Source organism: Equus caballus, chromosome 13 (genome assembly GCF_041296265.1).
Source record: "Equus caballus isolate H_3958 breed thoroughbred chromosome 13, TB-T2T, whole genome shotgun sequence".
NCBI lineage: Eukaryota > Metazoa > Chordata > Mammalia > Perissodactyla > Equidae > Equus > Equus caballus.
This window is the reverse complement of record NC_091696.1, coordinates 44245443-44264967: the sequence shown is the minus strand read 5'-3', so window position 1 is coordinate 44264967 and position 19525 is coordinate 44245443. Positions and strand designations below refer to the sequence as shown.

At 47.1% G+C, this 19525-nt stretch overlaps 2 protein-coding genes and 1 long non-coding RNA gene across 8 annotated transcripts in view; 1 reads left to right on the top strand and 2 right to left on the bottom strand.

Moving 5' to 3' along the window:
- Positions 1-9432, bottom strand: part of TXNDC11 (thioredoxin domain containing 11) — a 55207-nt gene extending 45775 nt beyond the window's left edge. Inside the window, exons 1-3 of one of the 4 annotated variants that reach the window (XM_023616308.2) lie at positions 9066-9432; positions 4108-4324; positions 345-442 (exon numbers count right to left, since the gene is read on the bottom strand). In XM_023616308.2, the coding sequence (XP_023472076.1) occupies positions 345-442; positions 4108-4324; positions 9066-9313 (563 nt within the window). In that variant the 5' untranslated portion in view covers positions 9314-9432. Of the gene's footprint in view, positions 1-344; positions 443-4107; positions 4325-6290; positions 6629-9065 lie in introns of those variants that run through there. The other 3 variants (XM_023616307.2, XM_070231010.1, XM_070231011.1) reach the window with 3 other exon arrangements.
- Positions 9433-9613: 181 nt separating this feature from the next.
- On the top strand, positions 9614-13084 carry LOC138917015 (uncharacterized). Its single transcript, XR_011424340.1, has 2 exons — positions 9614-9969; positions 10824-13084. It is a non-coding gene; the product is annotated as an uncharacterized lncRNA (long non-coding RNA).
- The window catches only part of ZC3H7A (zinc finger CCCH-type containing 7A), a 33475-nt gene continuing 26726 nt past the window's right edge, over positions 12777-19525 (bottom strand). For all 3 annotated transcript variants that reach the window (XM_023616306.2, XM_001491187.5, XM_070231009.1), the window contains exons 20-23: positions 18288-18396; positions 16633-16766; positions 14777-14940; positions 12777-13695 (exon numbers count right to left, since the gene is read on the bottom strand). In XM_023616306.2, coding sequence (XP_023472074.1) covers positions 13506-13695; positions 14777-14940; positions 16633-16766; positions 18288-18396 — 597 coding nt within the window. In that variant the 3' untranslated portion in view covers positions 12777-13505. The remainder of the gene's footprint in view (positions 13696-14776; positions 14941-16632; positions 16767-18287; positions 18397-19525) is intronic.

The window sequence follows — 19525 nt, the reverse complement described above, 5'->3', positions numbered from 1 at the left end:
ACAGCCACACAATGGAGTAACTGGTACTATGAAAAGCAATGTTGCAGAATATGTAATGACATGAAAAGATGTTCACGAAAGAAAGAAAAAGCAGTTTAGGCAACAGTATTGTCACATGATCCTATTTCTTTATTTTAAAAAAGGGGGATGGATGTATAGTCACAGGTGGATATAAATCAAAACACACAGTAATTATGTACGGCCAATAAAAATATCCAGATCCTTTTTATTTCTTTATTTCCACTTACCTGTATTTCCTCAATTCTGTACAGTGAATATCGAATACTTCACTCTGGAACTGACAGACTTAATGGCAATTAGAAACACTACTTAAAATTTCTTACCTCCGATGATACAGATATATTACAGGAAAATAAAAGAAGTGTTTCTGTTTTCTGCATTTCCCCTGGTTCCACCAACAGTTAATTGCCACAAACAACACCTGCAGAGCCAAAAAAAGATTTCAAATGACTATGAATAACAACTGAAAAATTACCAAGACTTCAAAGATAAAATTTAGAAATGGAACTATTCCTCTCTGAAACAGAAAGTATGAAAAAGAATCGTTTCAAGTTTTCAAAGACGGTCATCACTTACCACTGCAATAAAAAAGAAAGACTCTCCTCTGCAGCGTCCAGCTAGGACTCTGAACATCTTGGAGTCTGACCCAAGATGAAAACGATTTGCTCTCAATTCTAAAGTGAATGAGCACCAAGGAGCTTTTTCTAAGCATGATTACACTAAAACCTAGTAAAAAGATCTGTCTTGTGTCGGGGCCGGCCCCGTGGCCGAGTGGCTGGGTTCATGTGCTCTGCTTCGGCGGCCCAGGGTTTCACCGGTTTGGATCCTGGGCGCGGATACGGCACTGCTCATCAGGCCGTGCTGAGGCGGCATCCCATATGCCACAACTAGAAGGACCCACAACTAAAAATACACAACTATGTACCCAGGGGGTTTTGGGAGAAAAAGCAGAAAAAATAAAATCTTTAAAAAAAAAAATCTGTCTTTGATAGTCAAACTGAGCATCTGAGAATGAAAAAAATGTTACCTACAAATAAAACATCACAAATGTCAAAGGACCATTTTTAACGACTATTAAAAACTAATAAAGATAACAGATGATCAAAGCTATGCTCTAAAATGTAGTATTGAACAGCGGAAGTAGGGACTGAAGATACACTTACAGGTGGATGCTCAGGTATTTAAGAAGTGTCCCTATGTCTACATTCACTTTGAAATGCACCAAAAATAAGCCGGGTTAATAGTAAGACAGAAGCAGAGCTTCTCAGCTTTCGCACTATTGACATTTTGGTCTGGAACTGTTATGGGTTCTTTTCGTTCTGCTTAGTTTTGTCAGGGAAGGCCATCCCACACGCTAGACGTAGGATATTAGCCGTATCCCTGGCCTCTATCCACTAGATGCCAGAAGCACCCGCCTCTCAAGCAGCCACGACTAAAAACGTCTCCAGACAGTACCAAAGGTCCCCCGGGGGACAACACCGCCTCCAGGTGAGAAGCACTGATTAGAGGGATGGTAAGATGAATAAAAACAATAAAACAAGCGTAATAAAATGTGAGTAAAACTTAAGTGGTGGATATACGTAAAATTCCTTCACCTTTGCTCTATGTTTAAAATGTCTTATAATAAAATATAGAAAAAATATGAAGACTACAAAGGGAAAGTCACTTTCAGACGACTTACACTTATTAGACAGCAATAGTGCTCGAAACTTACTGGAAACTCGATGGAGCTCCTTTTACAGTCTACTTACAAGAAAGAGAAGCAACAATATCTTTACTTAAGGTTGACATCTTATTTTTTACTCAAAAATAGGGCACAATCTACCATGTTTGCTAATTTTACTTAGCATTGTGGCTAAAAAGATCTTTGCCTGTTTCCAAAAGTAAACCCACCCCTTTCCCTACTGAGAACACAGAAGAGTAAGCTCTCGACTCGGAACGAGCCGGAAAAATAATCTGAAAAGCGCCCGTCAGTTGTGGATGGTACTATAAACTCCTCCACCACTTCTCGTATGATCTTTAACAAGCTGCCTCGCCCCTCGAAGCCCCAGATCCTCTTCAGAAGAAGAGTGACACCAGCATCGGCGTGCAGAGGACACCAAAATACCGCGTAATCACGCTGAAGGACGCACGCTTAAGTGGACAGTCAATAACTACTGAACACCGTAAAACACAGCAGATTCTCCCCTTGCTCCCCACCTGTAATCTGAACTCAGAAAACTTGGCGACTGACTCTCACGGTGGTGACTGCTTTTACGCTACCACAGCTTTTGCCTCCCATTGCTCCACTTGAGTTCCTGTTTCCTCCTTGGAGCACGTGCCTGTTTGCTACTATGAGTCATTGTCCAGGGCAGAGCGGGCAGGGCAAAGGGAAGACAGGGAACAGATCAATTCCATGGGTCCAAAGTTGGAACACAAAATCACAACCCCCTCAGAATCAGTGTTGTAGGAACAAAGTTATAGTTCAGGGATATACAACAGTTAAAAAGGCCATGCTAGGCTGGGCAGGAAGCCTAGCCACCATTTATAACTTTGTTTCTAAGAAAAACCAAGTGGGAGCTCTAAAAGAACTTCTGGAACTCAGCTGCGTGCAGTTACCTCTCATCAGTGGTTCTCAGCAGCCTCTCAGAAATCTGTGGGGTGCCTTCTGCTGGCTGCAATGACGGGGGGGGGGGAAGCGGCAGGGCACACTGTGGGCAGGCGCTGAGGCAGATGCCCTGCAATGCCCAGACGGCTCTGCCCAGGGACAAGGCATCGTCTCCTCCCAGAGCAGTGTTAAATGTCCTGCCCGGCACGGATGTTAGGGAAAACTTGTTTGCTATTATCCAAGCCCAGAATCTGACTCCATTTTATACGTGAATCCAGAGCATGGCTTTCACATTCACTCAATTTCTCAGGAAGGCAACTTCTGTGTAAACTGAGGGCAGAAAGTACTTTCTTTGGTTCAGAACTTTACCAAGAGCTGTTCACCATTTAGAAAAATCAAATCACTGACAGCAATGCCCCAGTGGCATCTGAGTCACCAAGACATCACACCTTTATTGGTCTGCATTTGGAACCGGCCCATTCACACTATTTCTATATAAATGTACAAGGACCTATTCTGCCCAAGCATTTATAAACTGAAACACATGGGATTGAAGTATACGTTGTTTTCTTTTTTTTCCTACCCTTATGTTATAATTAGTGCATTAGATTGACTATTTGAAATTATATGCGTAGGAAAGTTTCATCACCTACAAATTCCTTTTCAGGACAGAAAGAGGGACATCATAGAATACTTGTTTTATAAAGGGCGACTGGGATCCACTGGGTTGAGAAACACTGCCATACAGATGACTCATTTGCCGATATATCCCTCTTATTTAGCACAAAAGTGGCAGTCATTAAATATTAGTTGAATCTAGGACCGGCCCCGTGGCCAAGTGGTTAAGTTCACGTGCTCCGCGTCGGCGGCCCGGGGTTTCACTGGTTTGGATCCTGGGCGCGGACATGGCACCGCTCATCAGGCCACGCTGAGGCAGCGTCCCAAGTGCCACAACTAGAAGGACCCACAACTAAGACGTGCAACTATGTACTGGGGGGATTTGGGAAGATAAAGCAGGAAAAAAAAAAAACAGATTGGCAACAGATGTTAGCTCAGGCGCCAATCTTATAAAAAAAAAAACATTAGTTGAATCTAGTTCTGGTCCAAGTATTTCAAAGGTCAGCCTGTTACACTATAGTCATGATACATCAATTTCGCTTACATAAAATAATTATCAGCAAATATCAAATGGATATTCAGCCGGGATTTTCAGCACCCCTCCTCCTTCAGCGTTGAAACCAAACAGAGCGGCACTCGGAGACGAGCACGGCCCGCGTGGCCAGACACAGAATCTGCTCCTGTTCCGGCCTCTCAGCGACTATGACCACGACAACCAGCAATCCTTTGTTTCTTTATAGAAGGCTTTACAATTTACAAAGCAAGGCTCCTGGCCTCCACCTTGGCAAAATCAGCCAGCTGGGGAAGCCGTCTCTCTGGGGAACGGGCCCCGCACACAGGGACTGCCAGCCACCTGATTCTTCGGCGACCGTCAGCATTACCTGGTCTGAAAGCTGCCTCGCTGCTTGCTCCACTTCCGCCCTGGCCGCGATGGACTGCCCGCACCACGGGGCATAGAAGAACAGCAGCACCACCTCCGAGTCCCGGCGCACGCGCTCCGCGTAGTCCAGCTGCCCCTGGAAGAGGTCGAGAACCGGAGACCTCGAGGAGAAAAAGCTGACGGGCGGCTTTGCTGGGATGATCACATCTTTTGCTCGACTAAAAGAGAGTGAACACAAACAAGATTGCTTAGTTTATCCTCTTCTGACAACAGCTCTGTGTGGAAGGAGAATGAAGTTTAAAAGAGGAGTCTTCTCTTGAATAAGAAAATGGAGCTCCTCAAACGCCGTGCTAGAGTAAAAAAGTAACATCCTGTGCTAAGGCAACATTTGGCTGAGGACGCAAGACACGGACAGCTCCTGGACAATGATTCTCTAATCTCCTCTCTCAGGCGTGGGTGGCAGGGCAGCGGGGAGCCGAGGAGGATGTCTGAAAAATCCATATTCTTCCTCCACACCCAAAAGACCCCACCCTTCTCTCTGCGGCCATGCTCTCCACAGGAGCCACTGATGCCCAGGCTCCAGAGCCACCCGGGAGCTCGCTCAGACTGAGGGAAGGAAGGCGGACACTAAAGAATACATATAACATGAATGCATTTACATGAAAGTCCAAAACAGGCAAAACTAAACCTATAATGCAGTCAGTCACATCTGATTGCCTAGAGCGGGGAGTGGGCAGGGGGACTGACTGCAGAGGGGAACTGGGGAAATTGTCTGGAAAGAGGCAACGTTCCATATCTTGATTGAGCAAATGGAGAAGTGGTCACCTTTGTCAAGTCATCGATCTGTACGTGTACAATGTGAGAATTTTCCTGACGGTAAATTACACCCCGGTGAAGCTGACGAGAATCAAGCCTGCCCAGCGTGAGCTCCCAGGCGAGGCTCGCTCTGATGACTCTCCCCGAAGCAGGCAGCCCCTCATTCTTCCCCTCATCTCCCTGTCAGTTACCTTCGTGGCCCTCAACCACAATCTGTAACTTACTTATTTTACCTGTTCATTATCTATCTACTCTACCGCATCACTAACGCCATGGGGGCAAGGAGCCTGGCGATCTTTTTCAGCTAGATCCTCACTGTCTAGCAGTTCCAGGTACTCTGAAGTTCAATAACTTGTGAAATGAACAAACCCACCCTGCTTACTTCATCTGAACATATGTGAAAGCAAATTAAATATAAACACACAGACGTATATTATCAAGGACACTCTGAAAGAATCCACGCGTCAGAAGGCCCATTCCTTTATGAGGGATGACTCTGAAGGCCACCTAATCACATCCTAACTCTACGTGTGTTCAAATGAACTTGATAATCTGGTTTCTCAGAAAATAGCAAAGGAGCAGGAAGGAGGAACACGAAGGAAGGTGCTGCCAGCTCTGAGACATGCAGCAGTCAGCCAAATATTAGAATCAAAAAGAAAACATAAAAACACCCAAGACCTGGGACCAGCCTGGTGGCGCAGTGGTTAAGTTCGCACGTTCTACTTCAGCAGCCCAGGGTTCGCTGGTTCGGATCCTGGGTGCGGACCTACACACTGTTTGTCCAGCCATGCTGTGGCAGGTGTCCTACATATAAAGTAGAGGCAGATGGGCACCGATGTTAGCTCAGGGCAAGTCTTCCTCAGCAAAAAGAGGAGGCTTGGCAGCAGATGTTAGCTCAGGGCTAATCTTCCTCAAAAACAAGCAAAGAAAAAAACACCCAAGAACTAAGCTACTCTAAGAGCCTTGGGTCATTTAGTACGGGGGACAGAGGCCCACACTCTCCCCTGCATCTAGGTGCTGGCTTCAAGAATTAAGAAGACAGTTTTAAAAATATCACTTTCCTACTTTAACCAAAAGCCATTAACATCACAAAGTAGTGGTATTAAAAGCTGGAACAAATCTCCTATTTATTCAGTCAAACTAACATTTTAATCCCTCACTCAGGGAGCTTTGTCTATGTAAAATACCTACAATACCTGAAAAACTCAGTCACTTAACACACTAATTCAAAAAATGTCCACTGAGCCAATGTTACCGTGTTTCAGGCACCGAACCATAGGGACCGCGGCTACGGCAGCGAGCACGATATGCTCAAAGGCTTACTGTCTCGGGGAAGAAGACAGGTAAACAACGACGACAAAAACGCACAAAGTGATTGCTGCGATGTGGAGACTTCAACAGCGGTGACAGGGGACACGGAAGCTCCTCGGATGCGGTGGCAGTCAGAGGGGTATCTTTGGAACTGAGACCTGAAGGACAAGAAGGCAGCCATGCAGCGGTGAGGAAGGAATAAGGGACACACGTTCACAAGCTCCAAAATTCTGCGCTTTGGCGGTGCTGTTTTCCTACTATTGAACCTGCGTGGGAAGCGTCAAAGCACGACTCCGAGGGAAAACACAGGTGTGTGACAGCCCCGAAAGGTGATCGTCAGCTTGGCACTGCTGTTCTGCGTGTTCAGAGCAGCTCCTAAAGTAAACAGCCAGATCAAACACGTGGCCTACCCAGAAGCAAACAGCAGCCCGGGAAGAGAAACACATGCCTCTGCTCCACCAGAAACACTCCCAAGCTTCCATTTAACTCTTACATTTGCTAACCGTTTGTGGGGAACTATAGCTAGATCAAAGATTTCCTGCAGCTTTGAAGTCGAAGTCTCGGGTACAAAGAACTGTGAGAGCTGGCTGCAAACAAGACAGGCCTGCTGCAACTCCCAATTTTTACACGAGATTCAGACCCTACCCCTCCTCCTGAACAGGCTCTGAGGCAGCTTTGAAATTACAAAACGCAATACGGCAAAATGAATACACATACACGTACATATATAGATCCACAAACACACAACTTTTTCCCTCCAAACCAGGGTAAAAGGCAAGTGATCAGGATGGAGTCATTGAAGCATGGAGCTTCAATGCACAGAAAGGCAGGTAGGATAGAAATTAAATGCCCGGACATGCACAATTATTGTGTTTCAACCCCAAATCAACCTGTCTTATACTCTCTGGTTTGAATCCAGGTAAGCAACAGACACTGAAGTGGGCTGTCACTTATTTCAGGCCTGAAGCTATGAATACAAATTAAATTACAAAAAAAAAAAAAATCCTACTCTCCCTTAAGCCTCTGTGCTCATTAACGTGAAGATCTTAAAAGTAAAATAAGAACAGGGCACCAGAAACGTTAGAGGCAGTGGCACAGCGATAAAATAGTATCATGACACCATTCAATCAAGCAAGACTAAAAAAAATCAACCTGAGTCTATTAAAAGACTGTCAAGTTTGCCAGGGACGCAGAAAGGAGCCGGACAGGCAGGCAGCCGCTCACTGGCTCACTCCTCGCCTGAAGCAGGTGGGGATCCTGTGCTGCGGGCTCTAGTAACTGGATTGACACTCTTCCTTCTTCCCGAAATCTCGAAGGCCTTTCATATCTACGAGGTCACGTTCTCTCAGAATGAACTCTAAGCATTATTTGTATAGATGGACAGACAAACTAATATAAGTAAGTTCCCCACCCTTGGAGGGGGGAAACCTCTCTTCCTAATTTGAACCCAAATACCACCTTGCAATAGTCTACGTTGTACAACACTTCGTATATTTCCCTTGGGCAGCACATGATAAAGAGCAAGATTAAGAGCCTAGAACCTGACACTATAGGATGCAAATTCAAGCTCCATCACTTAACAGGTGGGTGTGATCTGGGCAAGTTTTGTAACAGGACCAAAGTTCAACCCCTCCGTCTGTAAATTAGGAGGGATAAAAGCAGATCCAGACTTTACAGGACTGAGATTTAAATGATTTGTGCTAGGCTCTCAGTTATGTGTTAAATGAACAAATGCATTCAGGCAAGCTGCAGTTCTCAAACAGGCAATTTTGTTCCCCAGGGGACAGTGAGCACAGCCTAGAGACATCTTTGATTGCCTCATCTCGAAGTGTGTGCTACTGGCATCCAGTAGGTACAAGCCAGGGATGCTGCCAAACATCCTACAACGACCAGGACAGCCCCCAACAGTGCCAGTGCTGAGAAACCCTGCTGGAAGTATGGCATCCGGCACATGACAAATGCTCAACGGTAGTTATTGTAATTTGTTCTCTTTCCACTAAAATCTCGAATCCTTTGACATGTCCTTGACAACACTGGCTACGTATCACGCCTAACATACTCAACGAAAATGTTTCGAGTTGCAATCTTCCTCTTGGCCAATATGCCTGTCCGTGGCAACAGAGACTTATCAATTGGAGTCCCAGGAGACACACTGGGGATTTAGGAGGCCATAAAGGACTCCTGAAATTTAAAGCAAATTTTGCATTTGTGTGCTCTCCCAAAGAGAGGCACATTAGCTCTCATTTTTCCTGCTCACTATGCTCCAGGCCTTTCTGGTTGCAGGAAAAACCCCAGCTTAGCCAGCCTCAGGACCTTTGCACTCGCTGTGCCCTCCACCTTGGACACACTTCCCCCAGATCTTCCCAGGGCTGGTCCTCTCCCTTTCCTGCGTGAGCTTCCATGTCGCCTCCTTTAGGAAGGCCTTTCTGCCCCACCCGCCTCGCTCCTCGTCCCCGCATAGCACTCACCGAAGCCCTTTTAAAAAACCGCTTGTTTACCTACTGACCGCCCGTGCCACCCGCGGGAAGGGAGAGCGGGGACTGTTACGGATCTTCGCTGCTCGGCTGGATAGCAGGAGCCGAGAGATCATCGTTCAGAGTCTGGGGCTCTGAATCCCACATTCGAGGCAGGAGGACCACGAAACGGGTGATCAGGGAGGGTCGCACCGCCCGGGCAGCCGCGACAGGTGCACCCCGATCCCCCCGGCAGGGGATGGGCAGCCCGGACCCCGGCCCACCTCCGAGCGGCACCCGAAGCCCGCACGTGGCCGGCCGGCCGGGGAGAGGGGACAGGGCGGGCCTGGCCGCAGGCGGGGAGCCCCGGGCCGCTCACCTGCAGGTGAACTTGAGGGCGAGCAGCAGCGCGCAGCCGAGCGCCACGGCCCCGCACAGCAGCTCGGGCCGCCGGCGCGCCATGAGCGAGGCGCCGCGCAGCCCGCGGCGGAGCCGGCCCGCCGAGGACGCCCCGGCCGCGGCCGCGCTCAGGGAGCCGGAGCCCGCCGGGCCGCCGCCGCCGCCGCCGCCGCCCTCGTCCTCGGCGTCGTCGCTGCTGCCGCCGCCGCGGCCTCCGCATTCCGACATTACATGCTCCCCGTCGCCGGCTTTATACCGCCGCCGCCGCCGCCTCGGCCCGAGGGCCCGGCCCGGCCCGCTGTTCCCCAATCCCGCAGCGTGACGCGCCCGCTAACCCGGACCCTCCACGTCAGCCCCGCCGCCGCCGCGGCCCCGCCCCCGCGCGGCCGGCCCCGCCCCCCTGCGCCCACGGAGCCTGCGCGGACGCCGACGGCGCCGGCGGCCCCGCCCTCCGGCCCACCGAGCCTGCGCGGACCCCGCCCCGCCCTCGGCCCCGCCCCCGCCCCCACAGGCCACGCCCACCGTCTAGGGAGTCTGCGCGGGCGCGGGGCGCAGGAGCTGCTCCAGTGACGGGCTGCTGACTCTCAGTCTTCTCTGACTCTAAATGTGGAGTCCTTTATAAATAACTTTTGTGATTAAAAAGGACAGGTCGGTGAGGGATGAAATGTGATTCGAGGGTGACACGAAGGAATTGTTTTCCGTGAGACAGAGGGACACGTGCAGCTGGGGCGAAGGGAGTGTCCATAATTCCCCAGCTGCTGGGGCTGCGGAGCAAAACGGGACTTCCACTGTCAGGAACTAGAAACCAGGCGAATCAAACCGGGGGAACTGAGGCTCTGTGATGCCGGGTGCAGAACAAACAAGAAGCAAGGCTGAGAGCTACGGTGAGCCCCCACCTCTGCCACAGGTCAGCTGTGTGAGCCTGGAGCCAGGTTTCCAGGGATGGAAGATGCATCCACCGGTGGCTGCCTTGTGGATGGACGGAGCGTTCAGTGTGTCCACCACCGAGCCCCGGAATGTTGCTAGCTCATTTACACCCTGCATTTTCCTATTTGTTTTCTCTGTCATCTTTTTTGTTCCTTCTTTAGTTCCTTTTGTATTAAGTGGATATTTTCTAGTGTACCATTAATTCCTTTAATGATTTTAAACTTTGTTTCTAGTTATCTTCTTCATGGTTCCTCTAGGGATTACGATATACATTTTTTGAGAATTTCGGAATTTCTACTTTGGATTTATACTAACTTAATTCCAGTAAGATATAGAAACTGCTCCAATATAGCTCTGTTCCCTCCCTTTTTTGTGCTATTACTTTTTTAAAATCTATTATATTACAAACAATAATAAAGTGTTACATTGTTTTATACAATCTGGTTTAAAGAAGTTAAGCAGAGAAAAAATATATTTGGTTTTTTTATATTAACTTCCTTATTTACCATTTCTGGTTCTCTTGAATTCTTTACGTAGATTTGAGTTATACGATATGTTACTAATGAAAACAAATATGGTCAAAAGTCACCCGTCTCCATTCACTGTAGGTTGCCAGGACAGAATCTGTCCTACGCCTCCATAAGACACCTGTCGTTTGCACAGGGCTTTATAAGGTTCAAAGTACTTTTACTTCCTGTGGGTTATCTCATGAGACCCACAATACCTTGCGGCAATATAGGGCAGTATCCTACAGGCCAGGAAACCACCCCGGATTAATAAAAGCTTAGTTCCTTTCCTCTTCTCTTTCTAGACATCTGGCTGCTGTGCTGGCACCAGGATGTTCTGAAACAATGATCAGTTCATTTCAGAATACACCCGAGTCAGACTGCACTTCTCTTCAAGGCTAAGTCAGCCCTAACTTGCCCACATCAACCAGTACCTGAGCTTTCGTGGCCACTTTTTATACTATGGCCAAGTTGGAGTTTGAGTAGAGGGCAGGGGAAAGGTTATATATATATCTCCCAGATATTAATCCTTTCTTAGAACCAGAGAGAAATAATGCTCCTTAATTTCTAAAGCTTCCAAGCATTTACTTACAAAATGGGACATGCCTAACAAGGTACAGGATGGCGGGTAACGTGGGAACGAAGCCCACGCCCTGAGCCTGAGTACTCTAGACCAATGGTGGTTGTTTCTTAGAGACTTTGTATGAAGACCCCAGAATTGGCTTTCCGGAAATTGGCATTCATCGCTTGCAACAAATACTCACAAGAAGCCTGTATTCTAATCTCTCCAGGCCAACTAAAGAGGGTTTGAAACCTGCACCAACTACCCAGAGAATGTGCTCTCCTTCAGTTTCCCATTGGATGCGGGTTCCTGGAACTAAGTGGAAACAGACATTGAGGACTCGATGCAAACAGTCCTCAGGATCAGGGTGATGGAGAGGGGTGAGGACCTGCAGCACTGGCCTGCCTGCCCGGGGCGCCTCCATCACAGGGGGCTGGGCAGGGGAAGCATCCACCTGCGGCCTCTCACGGGCTGATGGGGGAGCTTGTTGCAACCAACGAAACTTGCATGTGAGTGTTCCTATTGAGAAGAGCCAAAAGGGAAACCACCCAAACGCCCATCAACGGAGAAATGGATAAACAAAACGTGGTGTATCGGTAAAACGGAGTATTATTTGGCAATGAAAAGGAATGAAGTACTGATACATGCTACAACATGGATGGATTTTGAAAACATACTAAGTGAAAGAAGCCAGTCTCAAAAGGCCACAGATTGCCACATATTTTGATTCCACTTGTATGAGATGTCCAGAACAAGCAAATCCATACAGAAAGCAGACCAGTGGTTGTCTACAGCTTGAGAGGCAGGGGGAGTAGGCAGATTGGGGTGGGGGGGGGAGGTTTAGGTAAAGAAAATATTCTCAAATTCATTGTGATTTAGCACATTTTTGAATATACTAAAAAGCACTGAATTGTGTACACTTGATTTTTTTTTCCTTTTTCTCCCCAAAGCCCCCTGGTACATAGTTGTATATTCTTACTTGTGGGTCCTTCTGGTTGTGGCATGTGGGATGCCGCCTCAGCGTGGTTTGATAAGCTATGCCACGTCCACGCCCAGGATTCAAACCCACGAAACCCTGGGCCGCTGCAGCAGAGTGTGTGAACTTAACCACTCAGCCATGGAGCCGGCCCCTGAATTGTACACACTTTAAAAAGTAAAGTTTGTTATGTGAATTGTATCTCCATTTCTTATTTGTTGAAAAAAACCACCCTGTGGAGACAAACGTGTCCGAGTAGACACACCCATTAGTACTGTTTCCTCAGCTATTAATACAGGGTTGGCATTTTCCTCTTTTTTTTTTCCTTTCCTCTCCCCTCTACCACTTTCTCCTCCTCCCGACCAGGTCTTCAGTGGTCTTTCAACAACCAAAGTGGCTCTACCAAGGGCGTTGTGCTAAACGGCTGCCTCTGTGGAGGCCACAGCCCACGTCTCAGCTGACCGCCCCTCGGCCAGTCATCAGCGTGAAGCGCAGAGGAGCTCCCAGAGGAGTCAGCGTGTCGGTTGTTCAGAGAAGCCTCTTATTCAGCCAAATCCAGAAGGGAGCGGCACAGAGACAAAAGGTGCTTTCGTGGCCCTCTCATTTGCATTCTGCCACTAAATGCTTAAATACAAATGTTTTTTAAAAAACCCCAAACCTTGTGAATTTAGCACCCGGTCTCGATTCTTTGTCGGGAAAGGACCACGTGAGAAAATGAAAGACATCTATATATAAAATCTTTATTACAGGCAATATTGGTCCATACACTACACAATACCAACAGTACAAGTGTAATCTTTCAAAATCATCATTTAAACAGCAAAAGACCAAGAAATAAAATTTGAGTCAACTGATTATTTTTCAAAATATTCTCAATGCACATTATCCTCAGTTCCCTTATTATAGTGAAACATACAAATACAGAAAAATACCCCATTTAACGTATACTAGTGTTAAATGGTTATTTGGCTTAAAATCTGAGTTAAGAAAATCCTTTTTAGCAACCTACGTACAGATAAGTAGCAAACTTTATTATATTAAACAAATTCGTTCCACTTAAAATGTGTAAGGAATTTCATCCATCATGTGTTCTGATCCTAATACAGTGTTTATTCTCTCATCATCATGGTTCTTATCTGAAGGACCAACTCAAGGAGTCGTCCTAGACATAACCTTATCCTCTTACCCAACACACTTCATCCAAAAGTCTGTTCAACAGATGGCAACTGGGTGGCGGTCACTTCGCCACTTCATGTCAACGGTGCTGTGAGAGCATGGCCAGACCCGTCAAACAGCCCGTTTTCCTACCTACTGTGGGTTGCTGCTCAGGAGGGACGATAGACGCCAATACAAGCAGAAAGTCTGCAGCTCCTCTGCTACGTGCCTTAGAACACTTTCAATTTTTCTGGTCAATGCTCTGATTAGGTAACATACATAAAAGCCAGCATATTAGTTTAAATCTTTAAACAAAAAACTATATTTTCCAAAGTCATTATCATTTGGGGCAATTAAGTGATCTTTTCTTGCTTTGTTGAGCTTCATCTTTAGGGCATCTCTTCTTTCCTCCCACTCGTGAAGTTCAGCATTTCCGTGTGCAAATTTACAGCTGCTTCCTTCCGTGCAGGTACCATTCATATACCTGTTAAGACAAGTCAGCTCGGTGAACACCCACAAGTTGTTCATAAAAATCTGCACTTCACTAGCTTTATGATTTGCATAAAACTTTTAGTTCAAAGTCTTAGGCCTAAAAAAAAAAAAAGAATATTTTACAGTCTGGACATCCACAATAGAGAAATTCGTCAACTATTTAAATGTATTTAATGAAAAACGCTGACTGATGGGGGAAAAAAGACTACAGTCCTTCCTGTTGCAGTAGAAAGAAATCAGAAGTGGCATTAAGTAAAAGACGTCTTCGGGGCCGGCCCCGTGGCCGAGTGGTTAAGTTCATGTGCTCGGCTTTGGCGGCCCAGGGTTTTGCCGGTTTGGATCCTGGGTGTGGACATGGCACCACTCAACAAGCCATGCTGAGGTGGTGTCCCACATAGCAGAGCCAGAAGAACGTACAACTAGAATGTACAACTATGTACTGGGGGCTTTGGGGAGAAGGAAAAAAAAAGATTCACAACAGATGTTAGCTCAGGTGCCAATCTTTAAAAACAAAAAACAAAACAAAAGATGTCTTCAATGGTTTTAAGTATCATATGGGTCTAAATATGGAAATTAAATATAAACAGTGATTTAACAAAATGAAGAACAATTCAAAATTATCTAGTTTTTCACTGAAAACTTTTCTAAGTAAACTTAAAGGAGTGACACTAACATTCTCCTCTGACCTGAGTAAGTTCCAAATTTACACTTGAAATTGAATTTAAAGGCAGTGTCAAAGCTGATGAGCATCTGCCACGAGAAAGGTCGTGGTGAAGGGTGAGGTGATCCCCACTGAGAACTCGCAGATCATTTGGGCAAATCTGAATGAACACGCTTCTCTCTTCAGTTACCTTCAGACATTTCTCACCAGTGTCGGCAGACCGGGAAATCTTTTCATGTAACCACAGGAGACTGAAGAAATGTTCAAAAGGAACTAAAACCTTAAGCCCAAATCGAAGCCTCCAGTATTACGAGACTTTGTCACCCAGATGGTCTCTGTCTACTGACATAACGAGCGTGAGGGTCACACGGGGTCAGCAGTTTTCAGGGGGAGGTTTAGGAAAGCTACGCACCTATCACAAATACTAAAATATCCTGTTGGAAAGCGGTGCTGCCAGCAGTACTGGTCGTCTTCGGTGTGGAAAACCTTCTCTTTGTGCTTCTCCGAGGAGATGTGGCCTTGCCACTGCTTCTCGCTGTTACAGTTCTTCCCACACATCCAGCAGTGAAAGTCCACCTAAGGTGCACAGAGACACGCGTCCGTCAGTGGGTGCTGGCTGTGTCCCTCGAGGTGTCACACGCTGTTCAGGGCACCAGGGGGACTAGAAACCACTCGCCCCAGACCGTATTCTCGGGAGCCCGTGTAGGTGGGGAGTCAGGCAAGAATATAAAACTCAGTCAGAACTGGGACCAAGGAAAGGACCCCAACACTGGGAGGCGTGCCAGAACACTGGAAGCAGAGAGCAGGGGCCAAGGATCCGATCAGGTGTCCAGGACGTCCTGGGCAAGCAGGTGGTCAGAACTGGTGTGCAAAAAGGACGTCTGTGGGAAGGACAAGGGGCAGGCTCACACAAGGATTGTGGGAAGGAGGAACCCCACGAGGAAAAGCAGAGAGGACGGGGAAGCCCAGGGCTCGCCAACTGCAGAGGGACAGGCAGCAACTCCCTTCAGGACACAGGACCTGAGTTGCCACTGTGGGCCAGGCCTTTGGCCAGGCGCCAGGGAAGTACACATGCTGGGAGGACACTGCCCGGGGCCCACACCTGCCCAGAAGGAGCTCGGGTATGGGGGTGTAAGCGTGGCCACAGACGCAAGCTCCCAGTGTAGTAGCATTTCCCAAATGCCTTGGGTCAGAATCCTCTGCAACACGGGATAAGAACAGATAGCTGGAGACTGCCCCTGAGACTCAGACTCAGTATGTCTGGGGTGCAGATGAAGAGTCCGGCTTATTAAACACCCCAGGTAAATCTCATGACCCAGCAATTCTGGTGACCCTGCTCCGGGAACCAGAGGAGCCCGTAAGAAAATGTGGCAAGGGAACCTGCATGGAGCTTCAGCAGAGAGGGAGGAGTTCCCAGGGCCCGTCACGAGTAGAGAAATGGGGCAAGGCCAGGCCATGGACGTGACCTGGACCCGAATGCATCAACATGGAGAGGTGCCAAAAAACAAAATGAGAAACGAGCAGCAGCATAGTGGACACATGTGCCTATGTCATTTTAAAAAAACATGCCAGGCAGAATTGGAGATTAAGAATAAATATGCCAAAGATGGGTAAACATGGCCTGGAAAAACACACACTGGATCTGGTCCCTCTGGGAAGGGGGACAAATGGGGTGCCAACTTTATCTGCAACATTTTATTTATTTTACAAAAGCAAAAACAACCGTTAACATCAGTTCACCTGGGACAGAGGGCTCAAGATATTCATTATATTATCCTCTTTACTTTTTTGAAAAATTTAAAAGACAACAAAAACAGTAAAAGGCCACAGGTGACTTAACGTCCACATAGAACCCTGGACACAGAGGCCAGAGCGCGGGCCGGTCAGGAGAGAAAGGAGGACGTCCTGGGCACCTCCTGTGGCCCGGCACTGGGATAAGTGTCACAGACTCAGTATACTTCACTTCCCGTCACATCGCCACTCGGAGACGTTCAATAATCTGCCCAGGGTCACAGGCTGGTAAGGAGAGGAACCAGGACCTACACTCACAATTCTCTGGCTCCAAAGTCAGAAAAAGGATCAAAGAAAGGATTTTTTAGAATGAGGAGACTTAAGCTAATGGCAGGGACCCAGTGGAGAGAGAAGATGAAGATACAGGGGGAGGGGGGCATGAGGGAGGGAACCAGGTTCCGGAGAAAGAGGGAAAGGAGAGACAGGCTCCAGCAGCGGCTCGGAAGGAAAGGAGAGGCCGCAGTCAACAGTACTCACGGTGACCTCGGCGTAATCTGTCGGCATGTGAATCTGTTTTCCGTTTTCCTTGTTTGACTGACTAGCTACATCATCACTTTTTTCATTTTTTTGACTCTTGAGCCAGAGTTCATAAAACTGCTCCATATCTTGTACTAAAGAAAAATGAATCACTTTCAGCAGCAAAGATTTAAATAGACCACTTTGATACAGGCAAGATCATGCACACTTTTTCTAACAGCGGAAGTAGATTTTCAAAAGAAAAGTGAGAGGGCTGAATGGAACTGATTCCATTAGACATGGAGATGGTCCAGGGCCACGCAGCAGGTAAACGCTCACGGGCAAGCGGCAAAGTCAGGACTGTCAGACCGCAAACAATAGTTTTCAAGATTGATTAACTCCTCCCTGCACTTGCAAGACACTTGGGGGTGTGTAATGCTCAGAACCATTTAAGCGTACTGCTAAAAGGCAAGCCTCGGCAGGCTTCATGTTGTCCCGCGTTTAACACTCGTCATCACTGTCATAACCACACGAGGCTACTACCACGGCTTGGGGGGCCTGGAGCTGATACGCTCCTCGCTCTTTACTGAGAAAGATGAGAAACACACACTACTGGGAATGAGATTCTGACCCTGATGGGAGTCCATCCGTCAAGCCACGCTCCCTCCCAGAGGACGACTGACAGGCTGGGGTGCAATTTACAACACAACTGTGATCAGGTCCTGGACAGCGGCCGTAAGCTCTCCCCATGGTGAGAACAAGTGTCTTCCACAGTACTGTCAAGGGCTACAGTCGAGGCTTCTCAACCTCAGCACTGCCGACACTCTGAGCCAGATAATTCTTTGCTGTGCAGGGCTGTCCTGTGCACTGTAGGATGTTTAACAGCATCCCTGGCCTCTACCCAATAGATGCCAGGAGCACATCCCTGCAAGTCATGACAATAAAATGTCTCCAGACATTGCCAAATGTCCCCAGGGAGAGAGGCGTGTGTGTGGCCAAATTTATCCCCAGTGCTGCATGTCCTTATTCTAAGCATGACAGTGAGAAGGAGTCCCATCCCACAAGGCACTGAATTTTCACATGGTTGAAACACAGCAGGTGACATGCTTCAATCCGACTGGTTCTTCTAATCTAGAGACTGCAGACCACAAGCAGGGGGTAAATTTCCATCAGTTAAGATTAAAGAACAACGATCCTTGCAGTCAAACATTTTTTGATCAAAAGTGAGAGGCTGCCTGAGACGCCTCTCAAAGACTCCCACAGCAAACTTGAAGCATGACCAAGATAAACATTCTCTCCTCAGGCCTTTGAATCTGGGCCTGTTCTCCCAGGAGGGGCTCCTTGAAGAAGGTTTCAGCTCTAAGCCAACTGACTCAGGGGTACTATCCACAAGGGGAGCAGGTGAAGCGAGTGAAGCAGTCACAGAAGGACCCAACTTTCCCAGGCCATTTTCCGGGAACACATCTATGATGTTAAGGGACACAGACCTAGACATCTGTATCTAAGCAGACACAGCTCAGATGTCAGGTTCTGCTCCATGGATAAAACGGTGCAATTGTTCAGAAGGCAAACTGCTTTCTGTGTTCACGGGAGCTGGCCTATTTACAGAGAGGAAAGGAACTTTCAGGCAAGCCAGATTTCATGGACGTCAAGGCCACAGGGAAACATCAACTTACTCCCATTCTCTTTCATGTAAGTCCACACTTCACGCTCCTCAGGACTATGAGCAAAGGAACAGTTTCCAACATACTGACACTTTTTCCCAGAAGCAATATGATTGCACAGCTGTATGAAAAAAATATGAATACGCTTTAAGACAGAGTACGCTTAGTAAAACTGCCTAGTTTTCACATTTAAGCAAAATAAACATTATTATCCATGCTATTGCTGAGCGATATAATTTTAAAATAAGATTAATTTGGTTCTATTCAAAACGACTATAAGCCCAAAATACATGAGATGGTATTAATATAAGCTTTCTGTCTCAAAATTTTTCCACAGGAAATTTCCAAAAGAAAGAAGGTATGGAACTGGAATATGAAACATTTTCTTACAAGAAGTCTCTACAAACTCACTTATTCAGAGTATCTGCTTTGAACAGAGCAGAACGTTTGATCTCCGCAATGCTAATCTGGCTCCCTCAGCCTCTCAGGCCCTGCTCTGCCCTGCCCTACACCCCGGACGCCTCCTCGTCAGCACTGGGGAAGGAGTAAAGAAACTGCACATGACGCCACAGGTACTAAACAGTGTCAGAAAAAACATCTCGACATTTCGCTGACTTATAACCCGTACTGGCAGCTAACCTCAGCCGCAAGTTACTAGATACGCATTGTCTGAAAACAAGTATCACCCTAACCAGCCAGCCAGTTACAGAGCATTCGAATAATACCTCTTCTTTGCACTTTTATTTTACATGGTAAATACAGTGGTACTGGTAAGAAAATAAAGTGACAGCAATCAGAACACAGACTTCCCTAAGAACTGTGACTATGAAGAACTAAGAAAATCTCCATCACTGAGAGCCCATTCTTAAATATCATCAAGCTACTTGTCTTCATAGAGCATAAATCTTAGCACAGTTAACTGTTAGCTTATCTTACTTCACTTGTGTTTCAACAGGAGCTGGCCCTATATATTACTTAGTTCACATAATATTAGATGCTGAGCATCAGTTTTTGCTAAAAATCTAACAGCAGGCAGCCGTGAACACTGTCCACCTCCTCCCAGTGACCCCACCCTCACAATCTTCCGCATAAAGTCAGGAGTCGAGAAAACATTCTTGTGACTGACTTGATTATGTCCTTTTCCCAGTGAGACCCTAAGAAGTACTTATCACACATTACCAGGGAAACATTTACTATAGTCTTTCAAAGCTCAGTGGGAAGGAGCAGGGAGAAGAGAAGATCGAGAAGGC